Raw genomic sequence first — 22,249 nt, 5'->3', positions numbered from 1 at the left:
TGACGTATTACAAAATGCATATTTTTATTATGCCCGGGGGGAAAAAACCTCAATTACAAGACGACCACCAATTTGCTTGATTCTTAGAAACAGTTCCATGAAGATGAATGCCAAACCACCTGCCCAGACTCTCAAGTTGCCAGAAAGTCCACTTGCTCATCTGAGGTGGAGGAAGGAGCAGCTGTGCCCTGCCACAGGGGCTGCTGCCAGCCAAGGTTCCGTGGCCCTCAGACACCATCACTGCCCCTCTCCCAAGAGGGATCATACTGTTTTTTCTGCTGGCGGACCTCATGGAAACTGCCACAAGCACCAAGATGCTTTGTGTGTTAGCCCAGAGGACACACGTCCTGCCTCCTGTCCAGCAGACTGTGTGTGTTTGAGATAGAAACTACCACCCCCCGGCCCTGCTGTCCATGTCTGTGTCCATTTAAGATGCTGGTGCTGGGACCAGCCCACCTATGCTCTCCCTTTGTGCCCATGGCCTCACTTCCAGAATTTACTGACCACTGTTTGGGGAGCACTTCACGCCACCCTCGTGGCCGCCCTTCCGTTATGAGCTGTACTCAGTGTGGTGGAGAACTCACCCCCGCAAACACAGCACACCAAGGAACAGTCACTCCCCCAAACCTGGATGAAAATACACGAGGGCTGTGATGCTGTACATTCACTGCCGGCTCCATAGCATCAAGGCCTTGCCACTGTGCAGGTCTCAGTCCAAGGCACGCAGAGCATGAGGTGTTTCCTTGAGGAAAACTAGGAAGTCATTTGAACAGAGTCCCTTCCAGGCCAGGAGGGCTCACTTTGGAATCATAAATGAAAGATACAATTGTGCTCGTCTATGCTTACATGTGGTTTTATAGGTTACACAGAATCACTCCATAACTGCGAAACATCAGTGGCATCAAATGCGTTCATTTCGACGTGACATCCACCAAGAGCGTGGAGGAAAGGAGAGCAGAGGGAGGGCCTTCTCTGCGAGTGTCCACCTGGTGCCACCTCAGACGCCCACACCAGAGACCTGGAGCTGGGCACCTGGTCGGGGCGGCCGGGCCAGGGTGTGCAAGCTAGGATGGGTGGTGGTGGTGGTAGTGGTGGTGGTGGTGGTGTTCATGGTGGTGGTGGTGCTCGTGGCGCTGGACCAGGGGCACTGAGTAGGCCTCCCCCACCAACAGGGGTGGCAGGTCCCGTACCACCTCATGCTCCATTACCGCAGGCTGGCCCAGTGTGGCCTTGAGTGGTGAGTGGCCCTCCCTGCCCTTCTGCCGGTATCTTTTGTGGCCATAGGGCTGTGGCGGGGGCTGCGGTGGGGGCTGTGGGAGGTGGTGACCGTCCTGGGGGGGCTGGGGTAGGGGGGCTGGTAGGTAGTAGCTGAAAGCCCTCCCGGGCTTGCTTCCACCAGGCACACTCCCACTGGGCACCCCTGGTGGCCTGCCTGAGCCCTTGGGGGACTTGAGGAACTGCTTTTCCTGCCCCTTCAGCCGGGGCTGCATATCCAGGGCCCGGGCAGCAGGCTCGCTGGCCAGCAGGACGTGGTCAGCCAGCACCTGGGACCTGCGGTTGTGCACGGTGTGTGCATCCGACTCCTGGGAGCGAGACCTGCTTGGGGGGTGTGAGGCTTTGCCCTGGTGCTCCTGCTTGGCCTGTGTTGGTGGGGACCCTGCACACAGGGGACACAGACTGTGAGACCCTCTGTAGGGCCTGGCCATCTCCCCTTGGACCAGGAACCCCACCACCACGGGAGCAATGCTGCAGCATAGTTGTTGCAAGGAGCCCTGGGGCCCTCACACTCCTAAGGGAGGCGTCCACACCCTGGGGCCTCTCGCCCAGGGACTAGTCTCTGGTACCTACCGGGTCCGAACTTAGATGTGTAGTTTTCTATTCCAGCCAGGTCTAGGTAGTGGTTTCTCCGCTCAGTGTTCTCATCCACGCAGTACGGCCCCCTCACGGGGCAGGGGTGGGGGTCAGCGTTGGGCCTCCTGCGTGGGGCACAGGGCAGAAGAGGCCTGACCTCCACCCCAGGCCAGAGCAGACATTCCTCAGAGAGGAAGGGGGCACTGGAGCAGATGGTCCTGGGCAGTGGGCTCTGACCGGCACCCACCGCCCAGAGAAAAGCATCAGAAAGGGTGAGTGCCCAAGACAGCAAGGTCGCCAGCCAGCCTGGGACCCCAGCCACACCTGAGGATCATTGTTGCAAACTGCCTATGGAACCTGCAAGAACTCCTGTCTTCTGGCCCACCTAGGACACCCAGTCGAGCTCTGAGGCAGAGAGTGGGTCACTGCTCTGACACCTCCACTGTCCCTGTCACTGCCACAGCTGGCAAGTGGAACCATAGTGTGCAGAGAGTGCCAAACTCATGGTCTCCAGGCTTACCTGCCCTTTAAGCCTCACCCATCTCTCCAGACAGACCCTGGGTGTTCTCGGCTCCAGAGTACCAAGCCATAAGATGGCACCCTTGCCCCACAGGCGCCCAGGTGCTCCTCCTGGCAGTCTGCCCTGAGGGAACAGTCCCAAGGCCTGCAGGAAGCAAGGCGGGTGGGCTGCTCCCACCTGAGCAGGGCACACCTGGAGGGTGGAGCCAGACCCCGGCCCCTCACCTGATATAAGCAGATAGCCTCTTGTCAGCCACCCTGGAGTCCTCGGAGAGCTCGCCTTCTGTCCTGCAGCGAGTGGGCTCCCGGTCTGAAAGAAGAAATTCCCTCACACATTTGTGCACTCATTCATTCATTCACCGAGCAAATACTTCTGAGCCCCTGCCAGGTGCCAGGCTTTGCTTTCCATGTTCAGGAAACCAGAGGTTTTGCCCCGGCAGGTGGGAGGGTATGGGAGGGTGGTGCTGAACAGTAGAAACAATGAACAGTAGTCCCCGTGGCCTGGTGTGTGGAGATAAGGGCTCTTGGGAAATGCAGAGTGGGGGTGGGGAGCCAGAGGGGTATCTTCAAGGAGTGGGTAGGCTGCCATTTAAAGCAGGATCTTCAGGGCATCTGAGCAGAGGACATAGGCCCCTCACCCTGTCCAGCAGGGGGACTCTCCCTCCTTCTGCTGGAAGGCTCGGGGCTGACGGTCAGCTTCACACGGAGGGTCTTACTGCTGCCCGAGGAGTGATTGACTGAGGCGTCGACGACCTCATAGATGGTGTGCATCAGGCTGGACATGTCCTGAGGATGGCACCGGTGTCACAGACACAAGCAGACCAGGCTGGGATCTGCCCACCCCATGCCACCGCCTCCAGGCTGCCTGCCTGTTTGAGTCCCTCTGCATTCCACACAGACCCTGGCTCAGACAGAACGACCACTATGGCAGCCCTTCTTACTCCAACTTTAGCCCCGCAGGGCACCAAACAGCCTGGGTAAGCAGCTCTGCTGCCGTTGGAATCACATCTCTCGGACCTTTTAAATTCCACACCGAATCTGTATGTTCAAAGGACTTCGCAATCAAATAACTACCAATATTTAACTCAAACCCAATGACACTTATTTTTGTCATCCTATGTGCCTACTTCCTTTCGAAGGGCACACTGCCCATCCTGGACATGCAGCCAGCAGAGGCGAGTGCCCAGGACACTCCGAGGTCTCTCACCACTGTGCCCAGGGGGTCCAGAAACTGGCCATGCAGGGCTGACAGCCTGGGCCCACAAGACTCCCTAGGCTCCCTCCATTGCCTAGATCTATCACCCCTGCCCTCACCCTGGGGAAGGTCCAGCCTTTCCTCCTACCCCACGGGCTCAGCCTGTCTCCCCATCACAGAGACTGTGGCCTGTCTGCTGCCAGCCTCGACCTATGGACCATCTTCCAAAAACACAAGCTCATCACCTCCCGGGTGGCCTTCCCACTGTTGTCGAATCCATAGAGTGTGAAGGTCCACTCCTGACGGTTGTCCTCCTCCACCGAGACATCACACTGGAGCGCCTGCAGGACACATGGGGGCAGAGGCAGGTAGGGTCATCACCCTATGCTGGGACCCCTGAGCCCACCCCCTCTCTTGGGAGAACAGGCCCCCTCATTGCTCCCTCAAGCTCCTGCCCTGGATGGGCTGGGAGACCAATCAATGGTAGACCTCTGTGTCATTCCTGAGGTGCTAGTCCCACAGCTGGGGAAGCCCCCCAGATTCTTTGGTGCCACATTGGCCAGTTTGAGCTGGATTTGCAGCGACCCCTTCCTTGTACACCGCCCCTCTCCCAGAGCTTGTGGACGTTAGAAGCACAAGCAAGCTTTGCCGTGACTCCTCTAACTAGCTGAACCTCAAGCAAACTGTCCAGGTAGGAGGCTGTTTTAGAGCCAACGTGTGCCTATGCATCCCAGCTGCAGACCCCCATGCACCGTGAGGCAGAGCGAAGACCTACGTCAATGTTCAGGTGCTTCTTGCCCAGGCCTCGAAGGCCCTCGCGGCTTGCTGCTCTCTCAGCCTCATCTGCACTGAAGACCTCTCGACCCTCGGCCTTCTCGGGGGGCAGGGCCACTGGAGGTGTGGGAAGGAGAAAGGAGGAGCTGTTTTCCTCAGCCCAGCCCAAGCAGGTGAGTCGGGGCAGCAGGGATATGGGAAGGTGCATCTGGGAACCTGTGGTTCTTCCCAGGCCTTCAGCCCTAGCCTGGGACAGCCAGGCATAGTCAGCAGTGGCTTCAGAGATGGAGGTGAGGAGGAGGATGCCTTGGGCTGGTCTGGGCTGGTGGAAGTTCAGGATCATGGAGCATGGGTGGTCCATGTCATCAGGGGTTCATCTGTCCACGTGTCCTGAGGGCAGGTTTTGGGCATATACCTGGGGTGTAGGGTAGAGTCTATGCAGTCTGGGGAGCAGGACTTACCCTCTAAAGGACACTGGTCCTCCCGGAAAGGTCCCTCTGTGGGGTCCCCACTGAGAAGCTCCTGCAGAGAGAACAGGGAGTGTGTGACTGCATGGCTCAGTGGAGCAGGCCGTGAGCACCAGCCTTCAGGCGTGTCATTGCAGAGATGCCAACCTGTATACACCTCACTAAGCCTCAGGCTTTTAGCAAGTAAAACACATGCATACCCCCCGTGTCGTCTGGTTCCATGAGAACCACTTCCAGGACAACACGCAGCTGCCAGACAGTGATGCCCTGTCTCTGCCAGAGAACGCAGGTGGCCGGCCCCCCAGCTGTGAGGCGTTGGTGGTGGGGAAGGGGGAAGGCACCTCCCCTAGAGCAGCCAGGTGAGGCTGAGGGCTCAGAGAAGCCCTCAGAGCCAATCCCAAAACCAGTCATGGAAAAATGGGATACTTCCAACAGAAACTCTGCAGAACAAAAGCTCACACAATCCTCATAATGAGCCCACGAAAGTGAAGAACATGAGGAGAGGAAACATGAATGGGGTGACCAGGGAAGCACCTTGAACCAGAGGACCCTGCCTGGCAGAGCCTTGTGCCTATACCAGCCACTGACCCCAGGGGCAGGAGGGCTTCCTGGGGACTCTAGGGTGGGCGGTGCCCTCTGCTTCCCAGACATATCTGTCCTGACTCAATGGCTGCAGGGTGGTGGGGGCCCGGGAGAGGATGGAGGCAGAGGTGTCTGCAGGTGGGCACGAACCCCCAAGGCTACTTGGCGGGACAGCCCCTGCAGCCCCACGGCTTCATCCTTCCTCCGGACAGGGAGCCACAGCGTCGCTGGGGGCCCCTCATCTTCCCCTTGTCCCCAGGCCTGGAATCCAATGTGAGTACTGCCCTAAAGTGCCTGAAAGTTCCTTTTGAAAAGTAAGTTCCTCCATACATATCCAATGCTAGAATCTACGGTGTGTACCAACGAGCTAAATCAGCAACTACCTCTGAGATGCAGAGGGGCTCAAATCAGCGGGGGAAAGCATTTGGGAAAAAAGTAACAATTTCTCATCCCCGTGACTGCTGCTTTGGGTCAAATTCGTCCTGGTTACATAAAAATGCCCTTTAATCTGTGCTGTGTTGGCTAAACAAAAAGGCCAAAAGCTTTAATTGCAATGGATAAACCTACCACAGGGATGCTGGCCAGCTGTGCGGCCCCTCCCCACTGGGGTGATAATTGGGGCCCTCAAGCAGATACCCCATCTCCTGAAGTCCAGCAAGTGCCCACCTCCCACAGAGCCCTGCCCCCGTCCTGGGATGCCCCTTACCCACCTAACCTGATCTGAGCACCCTGTGGCGGAGACCCTAGCTCCTGGAGCTTCGTTTTCTCTCTCACTCCCTTTGCCACCCCCAAAGGATCCCAGCCTCATGCCTATAAAAGTCTTCCTCTCACCCTGACCAGTGTGGCTCATTGGGTTGGGTGCTGGCCAGCAAACTGAAAGCTCGCAGGTTCTATTCCCAGTGAGGACATATCCCTGGGCTGTCGGGTGGGGGCAGGGGCTGGCGTACAACAGGAAACAGATCGATGTTTCTCTCCCTCTTTCTCCTCCCCTTCCCCTTGCTCTAAAAAAGAAATGTAATCTTTAAATTTATTTTAAAATAAAATCTTTTCTAAAAGATTTTATTTAAAAGTAAATAAAATCAACCCATGAATGTGTAAATAAGTGGAACACATTGATGTCTCTCTCCCTTCGTCTCTAAAAAAATAAATAATAAAACTTAAATAAAATCTTTTTTTAAAAAAGAGAAGGGAGGGGAGGAAGAAAGAGGGAGAGCCCCAGCTGGTGTAGCTCAGTGGATGGAGTGCAGGCCTGTGAACCAAAGGGTCGCTGGTTCGATTCCCAGTCAGGGCACATGCTTGGGTTGTGGAGCAGATCCCCAGTGGGGGACACGTTGAGAGGCAGCCACACATTGATGTTTCTCTCCCTCTTTCTCCCTCCCTTCTCCTCTGTCTAAAAATAAATAAATAAAATCTTTTTTAAAAAGGGAGAGAAACACCGATGTGAGGGAGAAACATCAATCCTTTGCCTCTCATACGCCCCGACTGGAGATTGAACCCTCAACCCAGGCATATGCCCTGACTGGGAATGGAACCTGCCACCTTTCACTTTGCAGGCTGGCACCCAACCCACTGAGCCACATCAGCCGGGACAAAGAAATAAAATCTTAAAAAAAAAAAGTCTGCCTCTCATCCAGATCCAGCCCCACCTTCTGCCTGGCCAGGTTTCTGTAGCCGGTCCTCAGCCCCGTGCTTCTTACTCTCCTGGCTGGGAGCTCTGTTCCTGCCACAGATCCTGGGGCTCCCTTATCAAGCAAACGGGGTGGGCCTGCCCTGCCAACCCCCTCCAGCACAGGGGGTTAGGGTCGGGGAACAATGCTCGATGCTCTCCTCGCTTCCTGCTCCCATCTCCAGCTGCCCTGGTGCATTATGCATCCGCTCCCCAGCATCTGCTGGCCATGGGGACTGGATTTCAGCCTGAGGCATCCTGATTCTTCATGAACACCCAGGTCCTTCTTTTGCACGTCAGTGTTAGGGGACTTTGACCTTCGCTGTGGGGTCCCCCTCTCCCTGCAGGGGCTCTCAGGAGAGACCACTCAGGCCTGTCCATGAGCTGCCCCAAGGCTACCATCCATATCTCCTGCCCAACTCCATCCTGAGCACAAGCCATAGCACGAGACTGAGCTGCTCGTCCTCCCCAGCAAGCAGCCCTGTGCTGGAAGGGTCTGTCCGGGACCGGTCCTGGTGAAAAGCCCAGGACTGACCATCTGCTCAGGTAAGACCATGAGGCATTCCCCACAGCTGTCTGTGAGTGCAGGGTGTTGGCAGAGTCACCTACAATTGTGGCCGCTGGCCTCCCTTGAAAGACCAGAGGGTCAGACCACACCTCCCTATGGGACAGCACTTAGCAGAGCCCGGTAGCCACGCCAGGGTCCTCACCCCCATCCACCAGAACTGTGGTGGCATGGGCTGTCCACCCAGGTACCAGGTCTGGGAGATCTCACACACCTGGCCGAGGGAGGGGCAGGACACCAGCCGCTACTTAAGGCCATGCAGGTGAGCTAGGGAAGGAGAAACCTTTTGTGATGCAAACGCCCACATCCCAAGCACCTCTGCTCTTCAGCTTCCACTGTTCACACATTCCTTCAAACTTTGCTGCATCTGGGATCTTAGCAAACACATTCCCAAGTTGCCAGGGGCCTCTGTTTTCCTCAGAAACCCCATGCTCTTGCATAAAACAAAGGTGGGGACCTCTGGGAAAGATCTTTGAGGGGAAAAGTGCCGAGGGGCTGCTGCTTCTTCACCTGACGACTGAGTGAGGCCGAGCACCAGGAAAAGAGAGACCTTGTGAGACGTGCTGCGTTTCCAACCAGCAGCCATTGGGATTCATTGAGTTGTTTTGTCCCAGAAAGGACAGGTGTCTCCTCTTTTCCAAACAGATAAAACCTGTGTGTTTCCTTGGAAAGATCTGTGTTAGTTCGGCCTATAGCTCTTTAAAGGAGGTTAGTGCAGAGGTGTTTGGGATCTGGGCTTCAACAGAGTCCGAGGCCCTGGCCAGGTACTCGGTTACAGCATTGTCAGGATATGCCAAGGTTACGGGTTTGACCCCCCTGGTCAGGGCACATACAAGAATCAACCAATGAATGCATGAATAAGTGGAGCAACACACTGATGTCTTTCTCTCTCCCTACCTCTCCTTCTAAAAAATAAGTAACATTTAAAATCAGGATCTGTTGAGGATAACAGAGGCTGGGGGACAGTGTGATAGTGTCCTGGGGCAGCCACGATAAATGGCCACAAACTGGGGGATTAAACAATAGAAATTCATGCTCTTAGTTCTGAGGCCAGAGTTAGAAATCTAGGTGTCACGGGGCTGCACTCTGCCTGCAGGTTCCAGGGGAAGGTCCTTTCTGTCTCCTCCAGCTCCTGGTGGCCCCAGGTGTTCTGGCCTTGTGGCCACAGCTCCAACTTCTGCTCCGTTGTCCTACGGCCTCTCCCTGCAGTGCCTCCCTCTTGCAGATACCCATGAGGGCGGGTGGCACCCCACCAGGATGGGATCACATCTGCAGAGACCCTTCTTCACATCAGGCCACAGCCATAAGCTCCCGGGAGGAGGACAGGGGTCTGTGGGGCCAGTGTACATTCAGCTTCCACTGTCCAAAGCTGGGCCTGGTCTCCATGCCGCTACACTGGCCAACAATTCTCAGTCGGCTGCTGAATCACTCAGGCCTCGGTTTCCTCTTGGTGAAACAAGGAATGGGTTCCGAGGAGGGAGCTGGGGCTCTCCAGGTGCCCACTGTGTGCCAGGAGTGCCCACACGCCACACTGTGAGACCTTTGCCCTAACAGGGAGACCTGTGCTGCAAGGACAAATAAGGTAACGCAGTTCCAGACACCGAGCTTGCAGACTGGAATTCCTCCTCGTAACCTAAACAGGCCGGTAACAAGGCTGAGGGCAGGAGACGCATGTGCATGCAATTCTTGCTTCAAGAGAGAAATGTGATGGACACACTGCCAGAAACTGGTTTGCTTCTCCAAGTAGACTCTTTACAGACTCCAACAGGCCTCTCCGGCTTGCGTTCCTGAGAATGTGGTATACCCCAGGGGCAAATATTGACACTCTCCAGAAAACCAGCTCTGTGTGCTCAGTCCCAGGAGAAGGCCCCGCTTCTGTGAAAGGGCCCAGGATGTTAAAGTGATGAGACACCAGGAGGGTGGGCGCCTGGTGCCTGGGTGCACACCACCCACAGGAGAGTAGCTCTGGGTCCCGTGCTGCTCTTGGAACTGCTGCTTCTTCCATTAAAACAGACTCAGGTGACCCACTCAATGGATCTCGAGACCCTGATAGCTCACAGCCTAAAGCCCCAGCACCTCTGGCCTTCTGGAAGTACTGACCTCCTGAATATGAGGTCAAGGCTGCTCCTTGGAGTTCTGGGTGAGTTCTCAAGTCCTGTGTCTCCTCCTCCCAGGTGTAGTGTGGGGCAGGGCAGCACTGGACTCCATGTGGACCAGAGTCCAAGCAGGTAAGAAAGAGGTGGGGGAGGGCAGAGAAAAACAGGAGGGGACAGGGAGGAGGTAACCTGAGCAGGTGTGTTGGTGGCATTTTTCCAGAACTGCTCTTAACAGAACTCACGGATGCTCCCTCAGTGACTCAGCAGGTTCCTGAGAAGAGGATGACCTTAAGTGCTGGGTGAATGTTTAGGGTCATGGGGCCTCCAGGGCCTACGCTCGTGGTCAAAGGGGCTATCTAGAAGGTGCTGTTTACCAAGGGTTCCCATGAGGTCAGAAATAAGATGGACTTCTCCTGGGTACGTTCAGTCACCTCCAGCAAAGGTGCTCCTGATTCAGAGTGCCTCTCTAGGTCTGTATCCCTGCTCCCCATCTCCACTTCATGTGGCTTTAAGGGGCACAGGGCAGGGACAAGGACAGGATTCTGTGACAGGAATGGCCTGGTGGGGTTTCTGGTCAGCAGGGAAATAGCCTCACCTTGGTTCCCTGCTCTTAACAGGTAACGCCTAAGCCGGCGAAAGAGATAGCCCTAACGTATCTCATGGGGAGGCCTTGGGAACAGCTGAGATAAAAGGGCCATTGTCATCACCTCAACTCTGACTTCTGCAGTTAGTGCTGCCTGGCCAGCCATGGAACTCTCTAGAAGTAAAAAGCTGCCATGTCAAGAGCTACAGGGCAACCCTACTCGTCTTTGCGGGTGGCTCAGCACAAGATTAATCCTGCAAATGGTGGCAGCGCCAGTGCTGGGTGGTCAGGGAGGAGCTGGGGAGCAGGAGCCGCCTGCCCAGCTGTGATGGACTGGGGCATCACGGGCCCCGTGGGCACAGCAGGCAGGTGAGGGCAGAGGGAGGCCTGGTATGGCCGGGGTCCCTCAGGGAAGATGTCCATCAGGCTTTTGCTGTAGGTGGCCAAGGCCACTTCAGGGCAGTTTGGGAGGTGCCTGGGACTACGTGAGGGTGGAGGGCAGTGTGACATCCAGGCCAGAATGACCTGGGCTCAGGAGGTGCCTGAACCCCCATTGGAGGCCATCAAGATACTGGATGTTCTGTGGGACAGACAGGGGCGAGAGGTGGGGGAAGCCTGGGATCGTCGGGCACCAGACCGAACTGGACCATGCAGGAAGAGGCAAGGGGTGAGGCTGGGTCCCGAGCAACCCCAAGGGCAGGGACACCCCCAAAGGGGGTGAGGAGAAGTATTAGGGTCAGAAAGGTCAAGGGTCTTGGAGAGAACAAGGAGGCCGACAGCGCAGCTGGCAGGTGGGCACCGCGGGAACTGTCGGGGGGCAAGGGAGGGCAGACTGGAGGAAGGAGGGGTAAACTGGGGGGCAGGAGGAGGGAGGGGACTGAAGGCCTGTGCTTTGTGCTCTGCAGGAGCCTCAGGTGGGAGGGGCCCGTCACTAAGCGCTCCAGCCGAGAAACATGGATGTGGATGCAGGCAGCAAGCAGGTCCAAGGCTGTTTCAATAAAAGAACCCCATAGTCAGGGCCAGGAATTCAAGGCGAGTTTCCAGACGCCACCAGACTGAGGCTGTGTGGGAGCACATCTGCCCCGGAGTGTCTAAGGGACCCAGGCTACTTTCAGAGCCTGTTGTAAGAAATGCTTTGTGAGGGGGTGGAGGCTGCTTTATGCTGCTTGCCTGCCAGCGGATGGAATCTGACTTCAAGGTGATCCGCCAGCGTCTGTCTGGAAACACCACGGCAGCTTTGAAGTGGAAGTCTCGGTTTCAACGGCTAAACAGTTTCAGATGTGACAATGTAGTTTTATGGGCTTAATAATTCCGACACATGTGCGGCTGAGGCCCATGGTGGGTCCCATTCAAGGGGCCGCTGTAACTGTTATTCTGAACTTCTGATTTTAAAGCGAAAGATTAGGGACGATGAAGCCAAGCATTCACGGGCAGGGGGCCATGCAAACAGGCCTCTCAATGAGCTGCAGATGGTTTTAGTTTCTTTCTCTCAAAATTAAAACAGAGCTTCAAGATCTGAGAGGGGCGTTTCTAGATTCTGCCCATCGGTAATCCTGGGTCAGGACTGTCTCATCAGGCTTTGTAATAACCAAATTTGGAATTTACATTTAGAGACTCAGTCACTTGGGATCAAAGGGTCTCCTAAAATAACCATGTGTCTCCTCACATGTCAGCGGTAACACACATCCTGTATGAAGTCTCTATCTTCATCTTATCCCTGCCCACTTCTCTCAGTTTTACTCATGTTAGTAAGACAAGTTGTCTGACACACCCCACTTACCCCGGTCTATGGAGATTTATTTGTTGGTACTCACCCCAAAAAACACCCTGACCTTGGAGAGGGTTCCCAAGGGCCCTGCACTTGGACCATGCTGGGGAATGACTGCCAAGCCCATGCTAAGGACGACTGAGGACACATGCCATGGAGACAGGCACATCCACTGATGACACATGGGGACAGGAGTGTCCACCAATGATACCATCAGGGATCCAGCCAGTGGCCAGCCCCATAAACACATGCGGGGACAACACTGTCATCAGTAGAAGGTCAGTGAGGGGCTGGCTTTAACAAAGTGGTGGCCAGGATTCTATTTCTCCCACCCTTGGGAAGAGGGACTCATGCTACCCACATTAACTGATGCAATGGGGAGAGAAGCTATAAGAGCCCCTGACCCCAAGCCCTAGGCTGGTGACTGGGACCAGGATCTGCATCCTCCCAGTCTCCACTAGACTCAGGCGTGGCTGAGGGTGAGCAGGCTTCTGGGGCGGGGGAGGGAAAGTTTCAGTGCAGACACTAAATGTACTAGAAAACACTAAGTGAACGTACACACGTGTGTATCTCGTCTATGAATGCGTATGAATGTACGTGGGTAACACGGACTATATATTCACACTATGTGTGCATACAAACCTTTTTTACCCTTGATAACTGAGGAGTGACCACAGAGTATGCCAACAAACCTCGGGGAGTTCCAGTCTCAGCATCCCGGAATTTTGCTTTTGGCTCAACACTAAATGCTCCTGGGCCACCCTGCAGCTACTCAGCACACCCCCTTCTCTGCCCCGTTCTGCGGCTCCTGTTTTTGTCTTCGGAGTCAATGACACAGTGTTTCGCAGGAAAAGGAAAGTCGAGAGTGATCGATCTTCCAAATGTGGCTGCCGTCCTCTGAGCATACTAACTACAGGTCACGAAACCCACACAACAGAAACAAGGACTCAGCACCCCCGAGCCCTCCCTACTCCCAGCCACCCAAAATTCAGACGAGGTCTGTGCCACTGGGTTTCGACTGCAGCATTCACCTTCCCCCAGCCCAGAGTCTTCCACGGGAAAACCCACTGGACTTTTCCTTTTCTTTCATTAGTATTAGAGCCTCCTGTTTCTGATTTTGAAGGAAGATTATTACAAAGCTGGAAAGGAAATGTACGCAGTTAAACTGTTTAACTTAGCAGGCAGGCACTACACATTGCCTACTGCGCATGTCAGGGCCCTCGGCAGACATGGCCAGACTGGAAACGTGGAAGGGCTACTCTCCGACTACAGCACCAGGACCCCCGGGCTGAGCTGCTCCGGGAAGAGTAATGAGCGTGTTTTCTCCTTTAGAAAGCACCTCTGCAGCATCATGTGGAAACGCACCCTGCGCACGAGGACAACGTAATAACCTCAGCCTGGCTCTGTTGTTGTTGGCTGAGGCTCTGGAGATCAAAGGAAGGAGGCCAGGCCCAAGGCACACCCCTCCCTCAGCTCTGGTATCTGGCAGCAGGATCTTAAAGGAGCAGAGGCAAACCTAAGCTACTTTTATGAACGCCAACCAAAATCTACCCTTAAAGAAATTTAGTGGAGACCCCACACACGAAAGATAAAGTGTTAGGAGGAAACCTGACCATATGAGTGGTAAGGGATGATCTTGTCCCGAATCCAGGCAGCTGCAAGGTTTGGGAAATTGGGGGCAGGGCCCAGGATGAGCCCAAGTGCAGGACATTCACCCTGGCAGCACTTGTGGGGGTCGTTCCCAACACTACTACACAAGAGAGAGCGCCCAGCTCGGGCTTCTTTGGATGAAGACAGGTTTGGCACCATGATTTGTGAAGGCGGACGGCCTGCAAAGGACCATTGTCTGGACACTCGGGGTGGCATCCCGGTCACACAGTCCTTTGACTAACGTGAGACTTGCTGAGACTTGCCTGCTGGGGCTCTGAGCCCCCCAGACAAGCCATGACTGATGTGGTCAATGCCCACTGCCCCCACCTGCTGACCCTGCAAAACCTAAAAGCAGGCCCTGTGTTCCCTCCGTCCTTGCATCCAGAGAATGAGCAGATTCCTTCTCCATCCGGGCTACGTTCTCTCCATGACAAGCCAAAAGGAAGGGGAACTAAGGGGGGGAGGGGCTGAACACCAGGCCCAGCACCTTCCAAGCAGCTTCCCCTCAAAGCAGCCAGAAGCCCAGCACCACCCTGAGCTCCCTGGAGAGCAGGGGACGGCCCCAGGGGAGGGGCCCAAGCCTGAGCCAGGCTGGGGCAGGTCCTCCTGACCACAGGCTGGAAGCAGCAGGACCATCACGGTGCCCCAGCTGAGGGCTTTTCCCTCCTCACCTCAGGGCAAGGTGATCATGGTGTCACCACCTCGACACAAGGACCACACATATGGTTGATTTGTCACTACAACCACTCCCCGAGATCCTGAAGAAAGGAGAGCTGGCCTCTGCTTAAAATACATCTCAGGCCTCTGGGGAAGCCTCATGGGACAGCCATACACACCGCATTTCCTGAGGGCTAAAAACAGTTTTGTTTTAAAGAAAACCTAAACCACTTTAAGCAAATCAATGGAAAGAGAGAAAGGGCAAAAGTTGCCCTCCTTTTTGGCTCCAGCCTACTTTTCTGAAGCTGGGATGATGGGGTCTGGGAACCCCAAGAATGCTGACTTGGTGGGCGTGGAGCCCAAGGGCCACCCGGCCCTTCTCCCAGCAGGAGCGACTTGTCACAAAGTGCCCAGCCCCCCAGAGTGCAGGGATGTCTGGGAGGCACTCACACTGACATTTAGTGCATTCAGCATAGCTACTTCCAGGAGGTAGGCCTGGGGTGTAGGTCCTGGTTATTCTCTCCACCCCCAGGTTTCACCACAGTCCCCTGCACACACAGCCTCGGTGGCAAATGTGGCAAAGCCCAGACAGCACCCTGCCCCACCCTGTCCTATCTACTCCCTGAGCCTGGAGAGGCAGGACGGCTACCCTGATTTCTATTAGACCTTCTGTCCATGCCACGTCCCCACAGCTGTGCAGCTTCCACCGCCACCTGGCTCCTCGTGCTCCCTTGCTATAGTTCTCCAGGCCCCCCGGGCCCATGCTGTCACCCACTGTCTGGCTCCCCAAGTCTGTGAGCAGTACGCGGTGCCTGGAGCAGGCAGGGAAGCCTGCTGGTCAGAGCACAGTCCGTGGGGAACTGCCTGGGCTGGCTACTGGCTGCACACCTTTGCAGTGTGCCTTTGGGCAAAGGGCCCAACCCCGAGGAGCCCTGGTTTCCTCTCTGTGAAAGGGGAAATGACTGTTATGAAGGGTAGCCAGTGATTGTGCCGAGTGCTGTGAGCACATCACACTCGAGTTAATGAGAGGAGACCTGTGGATGTCACCTCAGGTATGCCAGGTACTCACAGAGCTTCAGTGGGTGGGAGGTTGGTGGGAACATGCTGAGGGGCCAGCTGATCATGGAGGGTTGGACCATCCAGGTCCCCAGACAAGAGGGAAGGATGTGCCAAAGGCCACCAGGATTGGTGCACCACCTCTAGGGAGGTCCTCCTTGAGCACTAGGATTAGGTATGTTTTTTGGTTTTGTTTTTTTGTTGTAATTATTATGTTTTCAGAAGACAGACTGTACCTGGGCCTCACCCGCCCCTAAGCTTATGCAACAGGCTGTGTCCCAAAGGGCTGTCCACTTAAGACCTGAGATACATGAGTTTACAGGGAGCATGAAGCCTGGGGAGGTCCTGCCACTGTGGACTGACTGCCCAGGACCCAGGCCGGCAGCCCGTGTCGGCGAGCCCTGCCCGTAGGAGGGGCCTCCTGCTGGAGGGAGCTGCTCGGACCTGGCCTGTGGAGGGCCCTGCCACAGCAGTGCTCCAAAACCGAACCCGCCAAGGCGTTGCAAGGGTTGTGAGAAAATAATAGAGTTTGAATTTTTGTATTAAAATATGCCATTTTGGGGGGGCTTTTTGTGCCCCTGATTTTAGAGCTCAAAACGTGTTACAATTTCCTTGGGAGACACTGTAGGACAAAAGGAAGCCCCTCCCCTCTGGCTGCTGAGGGCTGGCCGTCACCATGAGCAAATTCCAGCTGGCACAGAGGACAGGATCCAACAGACCCAATTTGTTTCATTCTGGCATGAAAAAGGCTGTCAGCGATGCCTGCCCCATACCCATCGACATGAACATGGGCACGGAGCTCACAGGCCAGCAGTAATGTAGTTCGTGGGGAGGCAGATGGTGTCCCTGCAAGGCCTGGGCTCCCTCCATTATACTCAGGCCTCTCAAAGGAGAGGCAGCCCAGCAAGACACTTAGCCCAGCCAGGTGGTCAGCCCAGAGAGGTGGTCAGCTCAGAGAGGTGGTCAGCCCAGAGAGGTGGTCAGCCCAGAGAAGTGGGTGGCCCAGAGAAGTGGGTGGCCCAGCAAGGCTGGCAGTCCCCAGAGAGGCAGCCCTGACCAAAGCCAACGCTGTGTTTCGTTGTTTTGTTCCAGGGCTGCATGATGAACTTCACCCAATGGGTGACTGTTACACACTTGTTGAGACAGCCAGTTTGTGGGTGAGACTGTTCTCACACTGTGTGGAAATTAAATGGCTGTCCCTCCTATTTAAGGAGAATGATCCCAAGTGCTAGGCATTGTGGCAACCTGCTGTCCAGTTGAACAAATTAGGCAGAACTGAGCCTGTGAAGGTCCCACAGCCTCTCTGGGGAACAGCTGATCCCCAGGTCTGTAGGCACCAGCCCAGCACTATAAAGGGAAATGAGAGGGGGGTGTGGAGGGTGCCAGGCAGCGCGGTCCTAAAAGGCTTTTGGGGAAGGACATGTGAGCAGTCACCTGAAGGCAGGAAGCAGTGAGCCAAGCTGTGAGGGATGGGCCTCTACACAGAGGGGCAGCACATGCAAAGGCACTGGGGCAGGACCAGCAAGGAGGCCAGAGCAGAGTGGGCACTCTCTGGGTAGCGGTAGGGGCAAGACACAGGGTAAGGGGAGTCAGCCTCCTGGGCTTTCATTCCGAGGAGGTGTTGGCATTGGCTGGCCTTGTGCTCAAAACACCCACTTGGCTCACAGAGATGGAGGGGAGAAGTAATTCTGGGAGGCCAAGTTGACGGGTTTCCTGAGGAATGGGACCTGGGTGTGGTAGAGGACAAAGGACCACTTTGCTGAGCTGGAAGAGCTGGCCAGTTACATCGTGTCCTGCCTTATTCCCACAGGGCGCAGGCAGCTTCCTCCCACCTCAGCTGCACTATGAAGAGGAAAACTGCAAGGTGGTAGGTCTCCTAAACATTTGGGGACCCTACTGTGTGCACAGTGACGTGCAGCCTGTGTCAGCATCTACCTGGGTGAGGGGGCTGCCCCAGTCTAAAGTGGATCCCTGAGGTGCTTCTTCTCAAGGTAGAGAATTCCACATGCTGACATCAGCCCTAAGCTAGTTAAAAGTTGTTCCAAATGCAGAGATGACCATGTCCACAACCCTGTTTCTAAAGGGTCCAGCTGTGGAGCTGAGCCGGGCTGCCGTGAGGGGCCCTGCGCTGCCAGCTGCCCTCCCTTCCAGGCCGGGCTGCCGAAGAATCACAGAGCTGACCCAGATGGGGACCGAATGGTGATGTGCAGAGAATGGCCTTGGAGTTCACCGTGGCTGAAACGGAACTCGTCTTTACACCAGAGGTCTGTCCGTAGTCATGGCTTAGCAACTTCGTTTTCCGGAGCACAGAGCTCAGATCTGGACACAGTTGTAAATCAACAAATGCGAAAATGGAACAGCATTAATGGTTGCTCAACGTGGACACTGAAGGGGTAACCTCAAAATAAGGATTTAAGACTTATTTTAACACTAATGGGAAGACCACACACAGGTGGGTAGAAGAGCTTTGCCAAACGAAGTAGAAGACGGCAGGTGTTCTGACGCTGCATTTTCGTGGGTCATGTACTGGGCTGAACAGTACCCCCAGATCCACATCCCCCTGGAACCTCAGAACGTGACTATGTTTGAAAGCATTTGCAGATGTGATTAGTTAAGAGGAGGTCATGCTGGATTTAGGGTCAGCCCTGATCCAATGACTAGTGCCCCTGTGACAGAAGAGGACACAGACACACACAGGCAGGAGGCCGGGTGAAAATGGAGACACTGGAGCCATTCGACCAGAAGCCCAGGGGGACCTGGAGCTACCAGGAGTTGGAAGAGACAAGAAAGGACTCTCCGCGAGAGTCTGCAAAGCCCGCAGCCCTGTCGACAGCTGGGTCTCAGACTTCTGGCTTCTAGAGTCACGAGAGAATAAACGTCTGTTGACTTAGGCCACCCAGTTTGTGAAACTTTGTCACAGCAGCCCCAGGACACCAACATGGGTAGGTTCAGGCTGCATTTTCATTATTTATAATATTTAACCCTAAGGCCTTCCCAGCATGTGCTCACTCTGGTTGGCTATAAACGCCCAATGATCCCTGAATGACCTACCATCAGACGTCGCGGCTGAGCACCTGGCAAGACCACATGTCTGCCCTCCTTCAGGAAGAATTACCCAGTCTGGTGGGATCTGGGGTGGAATCTGCCCCAAACTTCTCCTGAGCATTCAGGGACCCTATGGGGTTTAGGACACACGTGTGGACATCAAGGACTGGCTGGGAATGCTTGTCCTCCTCGGGGAGTTGGACCTCAGAGAAGCAGATGTCCCTGCAGACTACGAGGATGGCAACACATCCCAGATGGTCTGGGTCTGCTGGGCTTCCGGCCAGGAAGAAAAGAGGAGGGGGAGAGAAGGAGGAGGAGCTGGAGGAGGTGAGGAGGAAGGGGGGAGAAGGGAGGGAGGATGGGAGAGGGGGGAGGGGGCAGGAGAGCAATGCCCAACTCCTGGGAAGCGTAACTGGGGCAGGGGCAAGCTCGGCCTCTGCCTCACCGTGGGCCGTGTCCAGCAGGCAGACCGGCTTGGCGGCATGGCCTGCGGGAGGACGCCCAGCCCAGCCCAGCCCAGGCCACGCAGAGGTTCTTTATGTCTGTCTGTCACAGGGAAAGGAAATGAGCGCTCAAAGAGGGAGGAGTGTTTCAAGGCATTTTCTTCTCTGGATGAGAACAGGGGAACACTTTCTTACAAGAGCAAAAGTGGGGATAGTTGAACCACAGAAAAACATCCATCCTTCCTCCTTCCAACCAAAACAACCCGAAGGAGTTACAGGAATTGGCTCTGGAAGCAGGAAACAGAAAATTCAGCTCACAGTTCTCCTCCCCAGCGCCACTTCCTCTGGAACTCTTCCGGGGGACCTACAGGTGGCAGCAGGGGTGGCAGCAGGGGATGCTCGTGGAGGAGGAGTGATGCCCTGAGACCTTCCTAAAGCCAGGGTGCAGGTGGCCACCTGGCTAGGATGTGGGGAGCTCCCGTGTTAGGGGGCACCGGTCTGCAACAGGTTGGAGGAAGAGGCCATGGGAGCCTCTGCCATCTGAGGCCCAGACACCCCTTGGATCTGCTCTCCCAAATGGCAGGTCCAAGGTCAGGGGAGAGCAGCACCAAGGAAAACAGAAAACCCTCTTACAATGAAGTGAGCAATGTGGAGCGACCAACTCAGGATGGACAAACAGCATTTCCAGCCCTATGTGCCTGGGGGGGGGGGGGCTCAGGAAACGTGAGGGGCCATAGGAGCAGGGGCCGTGGCAATGCAGAGTCAGCGTTCAGCAAAATAGACTCGGTTTAGAAAGTAAAACAAGAGAAAAAGGTGCCCAGGGGCCGAGGCTGAGAGTGGGCTGCGTCTCCACTCATCATTGTGGACAGGCCAGCAGCCGGCAGAGGCAGTGAGGAGAGCAGGGTGCGGGGAGGAGGCTGCTGAGGAAACCTCGTGGCCTGTTAAGGGCTGCACTGTGCCCCACCCCACATTCGTTTGTGGAAGTACTGCCCCCAGAGCCTGTGGGTGTGACCTTATTTGGGGCCAGGGTCACTGCAGACGTTTTTGGTGATGTTAGGGTGGTGCCAATATGACCTGAGTCCTGACAAAAAGAACATCACAAGGAAAGGAAGACAGACAGAGGGAGGACCCCGTGAGGGCGTGGGTAGGGGACGGGACTCAGTCCCAGAAGAGAGGCCTCAGGAGAAACCACCTTGATCTCAGACTTCCGGCCTCCAAGACAGAGGCGATACATTCCTGCCGCTGAACCTGCCCCCCATCTGTAGTGGTGGTTACAGCTGCCCCAGGAAACCCACACCCGAGGCCACCAAGGCCCACCCTCTCCCACACAGGGGTGGCGAGGGGCACCTTCTCTACTTCTCACACCAGGTGGGTTTTCTGCAGTAACGCTGTCAGCTCCTCACTCCACACATGTAGAATCATCAAAGAAGCACCTTGCTGGGTGGAACACCAGGGGCCAGGAGGATGTCCCCACGTGAGGCAGGGAGCAGACCCTGCCTGCACACTTCTCTCTGCTCTCCTGGAAGCTCACCATTAACCCAACAACATGAAGGGTGCTTTACCTGTCCTACCTCCCAGCTCTCCTCCCAAGTAAATGGGACGAAACTGCAGTGGGTGCAGGCCAGGTGGCCATGACAACCCAGTGAGGCTGTGGTGAAGACTCGCCTGGCCAAGGAGAGGAGCCCAAGGCAGGGGTGTGGCAGGCTGCCCCTGATCAGCCATTTGCCTGGAGTTCCCGAGAAAGCAGCTCTGCAGGGGCCTGGGGTGTGTCCCTGCTGGGCCTGCCTACAGGCTGCCCCAGGCCTCAGAGGCTGCCCTGAGAACTTCTGGGGACAACACCGGCCTTTCCTTCCAAATCCAGACACTTTCTGAGGCAGGTGCCTGCCTACCAGGGAGAGGTTCCACTTCACACCTGCAGGAATACCGAGGGTGATGACATGACAGTGACTCAGCCAGTGTGTTTCCTCATATCCCGCCTATTGCACAACTCACTTCAGGAGATGAACTGCCCAGGTCAGGCCTGAACGGCTGTTTCCATAAACCAAGCCTCTGCTAGTTCAAAGATGGTGGCACAGGCTTCCTTTCTTGAAAAGAGGAGGTCATGTCCCCCACACCTGCTCTATGCACCTGCCCACACAGCACGATACTCCTTCGTAAGCAGGATGACCCCGCAGGTATAGCTCACCAATCCTGGTGCAAATGCAAGCCTCATGCCGGCCAGCCCAGAGGCACTCAGTGCCAGAGCTCAAGAAGGTCGGAAATGGAGCCTGACATTGGGGCTTATCGACCACGTGTGGCTGCTGTCCAACAGCCACCCCCTCAGCCCTCCTGTGGCAGAACCGCCCCTGCCTGGCAGTGCTGGAGCCAGTTTCCATTCCAGACTCTTCACATCTGTCACTTCGACCTCCTCACAGGGCTCCCAGCAGAAGCCCATGGCCTGTGAGCTGTGGATGACAAGCTGTGACCTCAAACCATGAAGGTGAACGGCAGTACCAGGCCTGGGGATGGGTGTGGGAGGCTGAGTGGCCACACGGGCCACCTCTCACTAACAACAATCACACAAAGGAAATGCCAGTGGGCGAGCCTGCCACATGTAAAATGGCCATGGCACAGGGTTCCCAGTTGTTATCTTTGACAGTCTGGTGGGGCAACCGGGTTGGTGCCCCTTGGCTGTACAGAGGGGAAAGGGGACATAGGCCTTGACCTCTCACCTCCTGAGGAAAAAAGTGACCAAACCCCTGACCCCAGCCTAGACAGACAGGATGGAGAGTGGTAGGGCAGTGCCACCCAATTTCCACATCCAGGGCAGGTCTGTGGCCTGGTGCTGTGCTGCCCCATTCCAGCCAAGTCGGGACAAGTAAAGGTTCCCCCAGGTGACAAAGGATGAAGGAGGACCTGGTACTGTTGAAAAGAAAGGTGATTCTAAGAATCCTGAAACACCAATTCAAAAGAGCCTCTGCACCCCAGTGTTCATAGCAGTGCTATTTACAATAGTCAAGTGCTAAAAACAGCCTAAGTGCCCATCAGTAAATGAGTGGATCAAAAACTATGGTACATTTAAACAAGGGAATACTATGCAGCAGAAAGAAAGAAGGAACTCCTACCCTTTACAACAGCATGGATGGAACTGAAGAATATTATGCTACGTGAAATAAGCCAGGTGGTGAAAGACAAATACCACAGGACCTCACCTATACGAGGAATCTAATGAACAAGGTTAACAAAATTAACAAAATAGAATCAGAGGCACGGAAACATGGAACAGACTGACAGCAGCCAGAGGGGAGGGGAGAGGGGGATAATGGGGAAAAGAAGGGGAAGGGACTAGTCAA

The 22,249-nt window shown here is 55.4% G+C and overlaps 1 protein-coding gene across 2 annotated transcripts in view; it reads right to left on the bottom strand.

Moving 5' to 3' along the window:
* NKD2 (NKD inhibitor of Wnt signaling pathway 2) overlaps nt 1–22,249 on the bottom strand; it is a 29,197-nt gene continuing 6,948 nt past the window's right edge. For both annotated transcript variants that reach the window (XM_037062939.1, XM_037062940.1), the window contains 7 exons: nt 4,801–4,861; nt 4,341–4,456; nt 3,811–3,906; nt 3,009–3,156; nt 2,596–2,680; nt 1,849–1,976; nt 1–1,657 (listed from right to left, as the gene is read on the bottom strand). In XM_037062939.1, the coding sequence (XP_036918834.1) occupies nt 1,065–1,657; nt 1,849–1,976; nt 2,596–2,680; nt 3,009–3,156; nt 3,811–3,906; nt 4,341–4,456; nt 4,801–4,861 (1,227 nt within the window). In that variant the 3' untranslated portion in view covers nt 1–1,064. The remainder of the gene's footprint in view (nt 1,658–1,848; nt 1,977–2,595; nt 2,681–3,008; nt 3,157–3,810; nt 3,907–4,340; nt 4,457–4,800; nt 4,862–22,249) is intronic.

This window comes from Sturnira hondurensis, unplaced genomic scaffold (assembly GCF_014824575.4).
Source record: "Sturnira hondurensis isolate 20B ecotype Veracruz unplaced genomic scaffold, ASM1482457v3 Scaffold0014384, whole genome shotgun sequence".
Taxonomy (NCBI): Eukaryota; Metazoa; Chordata; class Mammalia; order Chiroptera; family Phyllostomidae; genus Sturnira; species Sturnira hondurensis.
This window is presented reverse-complemented; position numbering and strand designations above follow the sequence as displayed.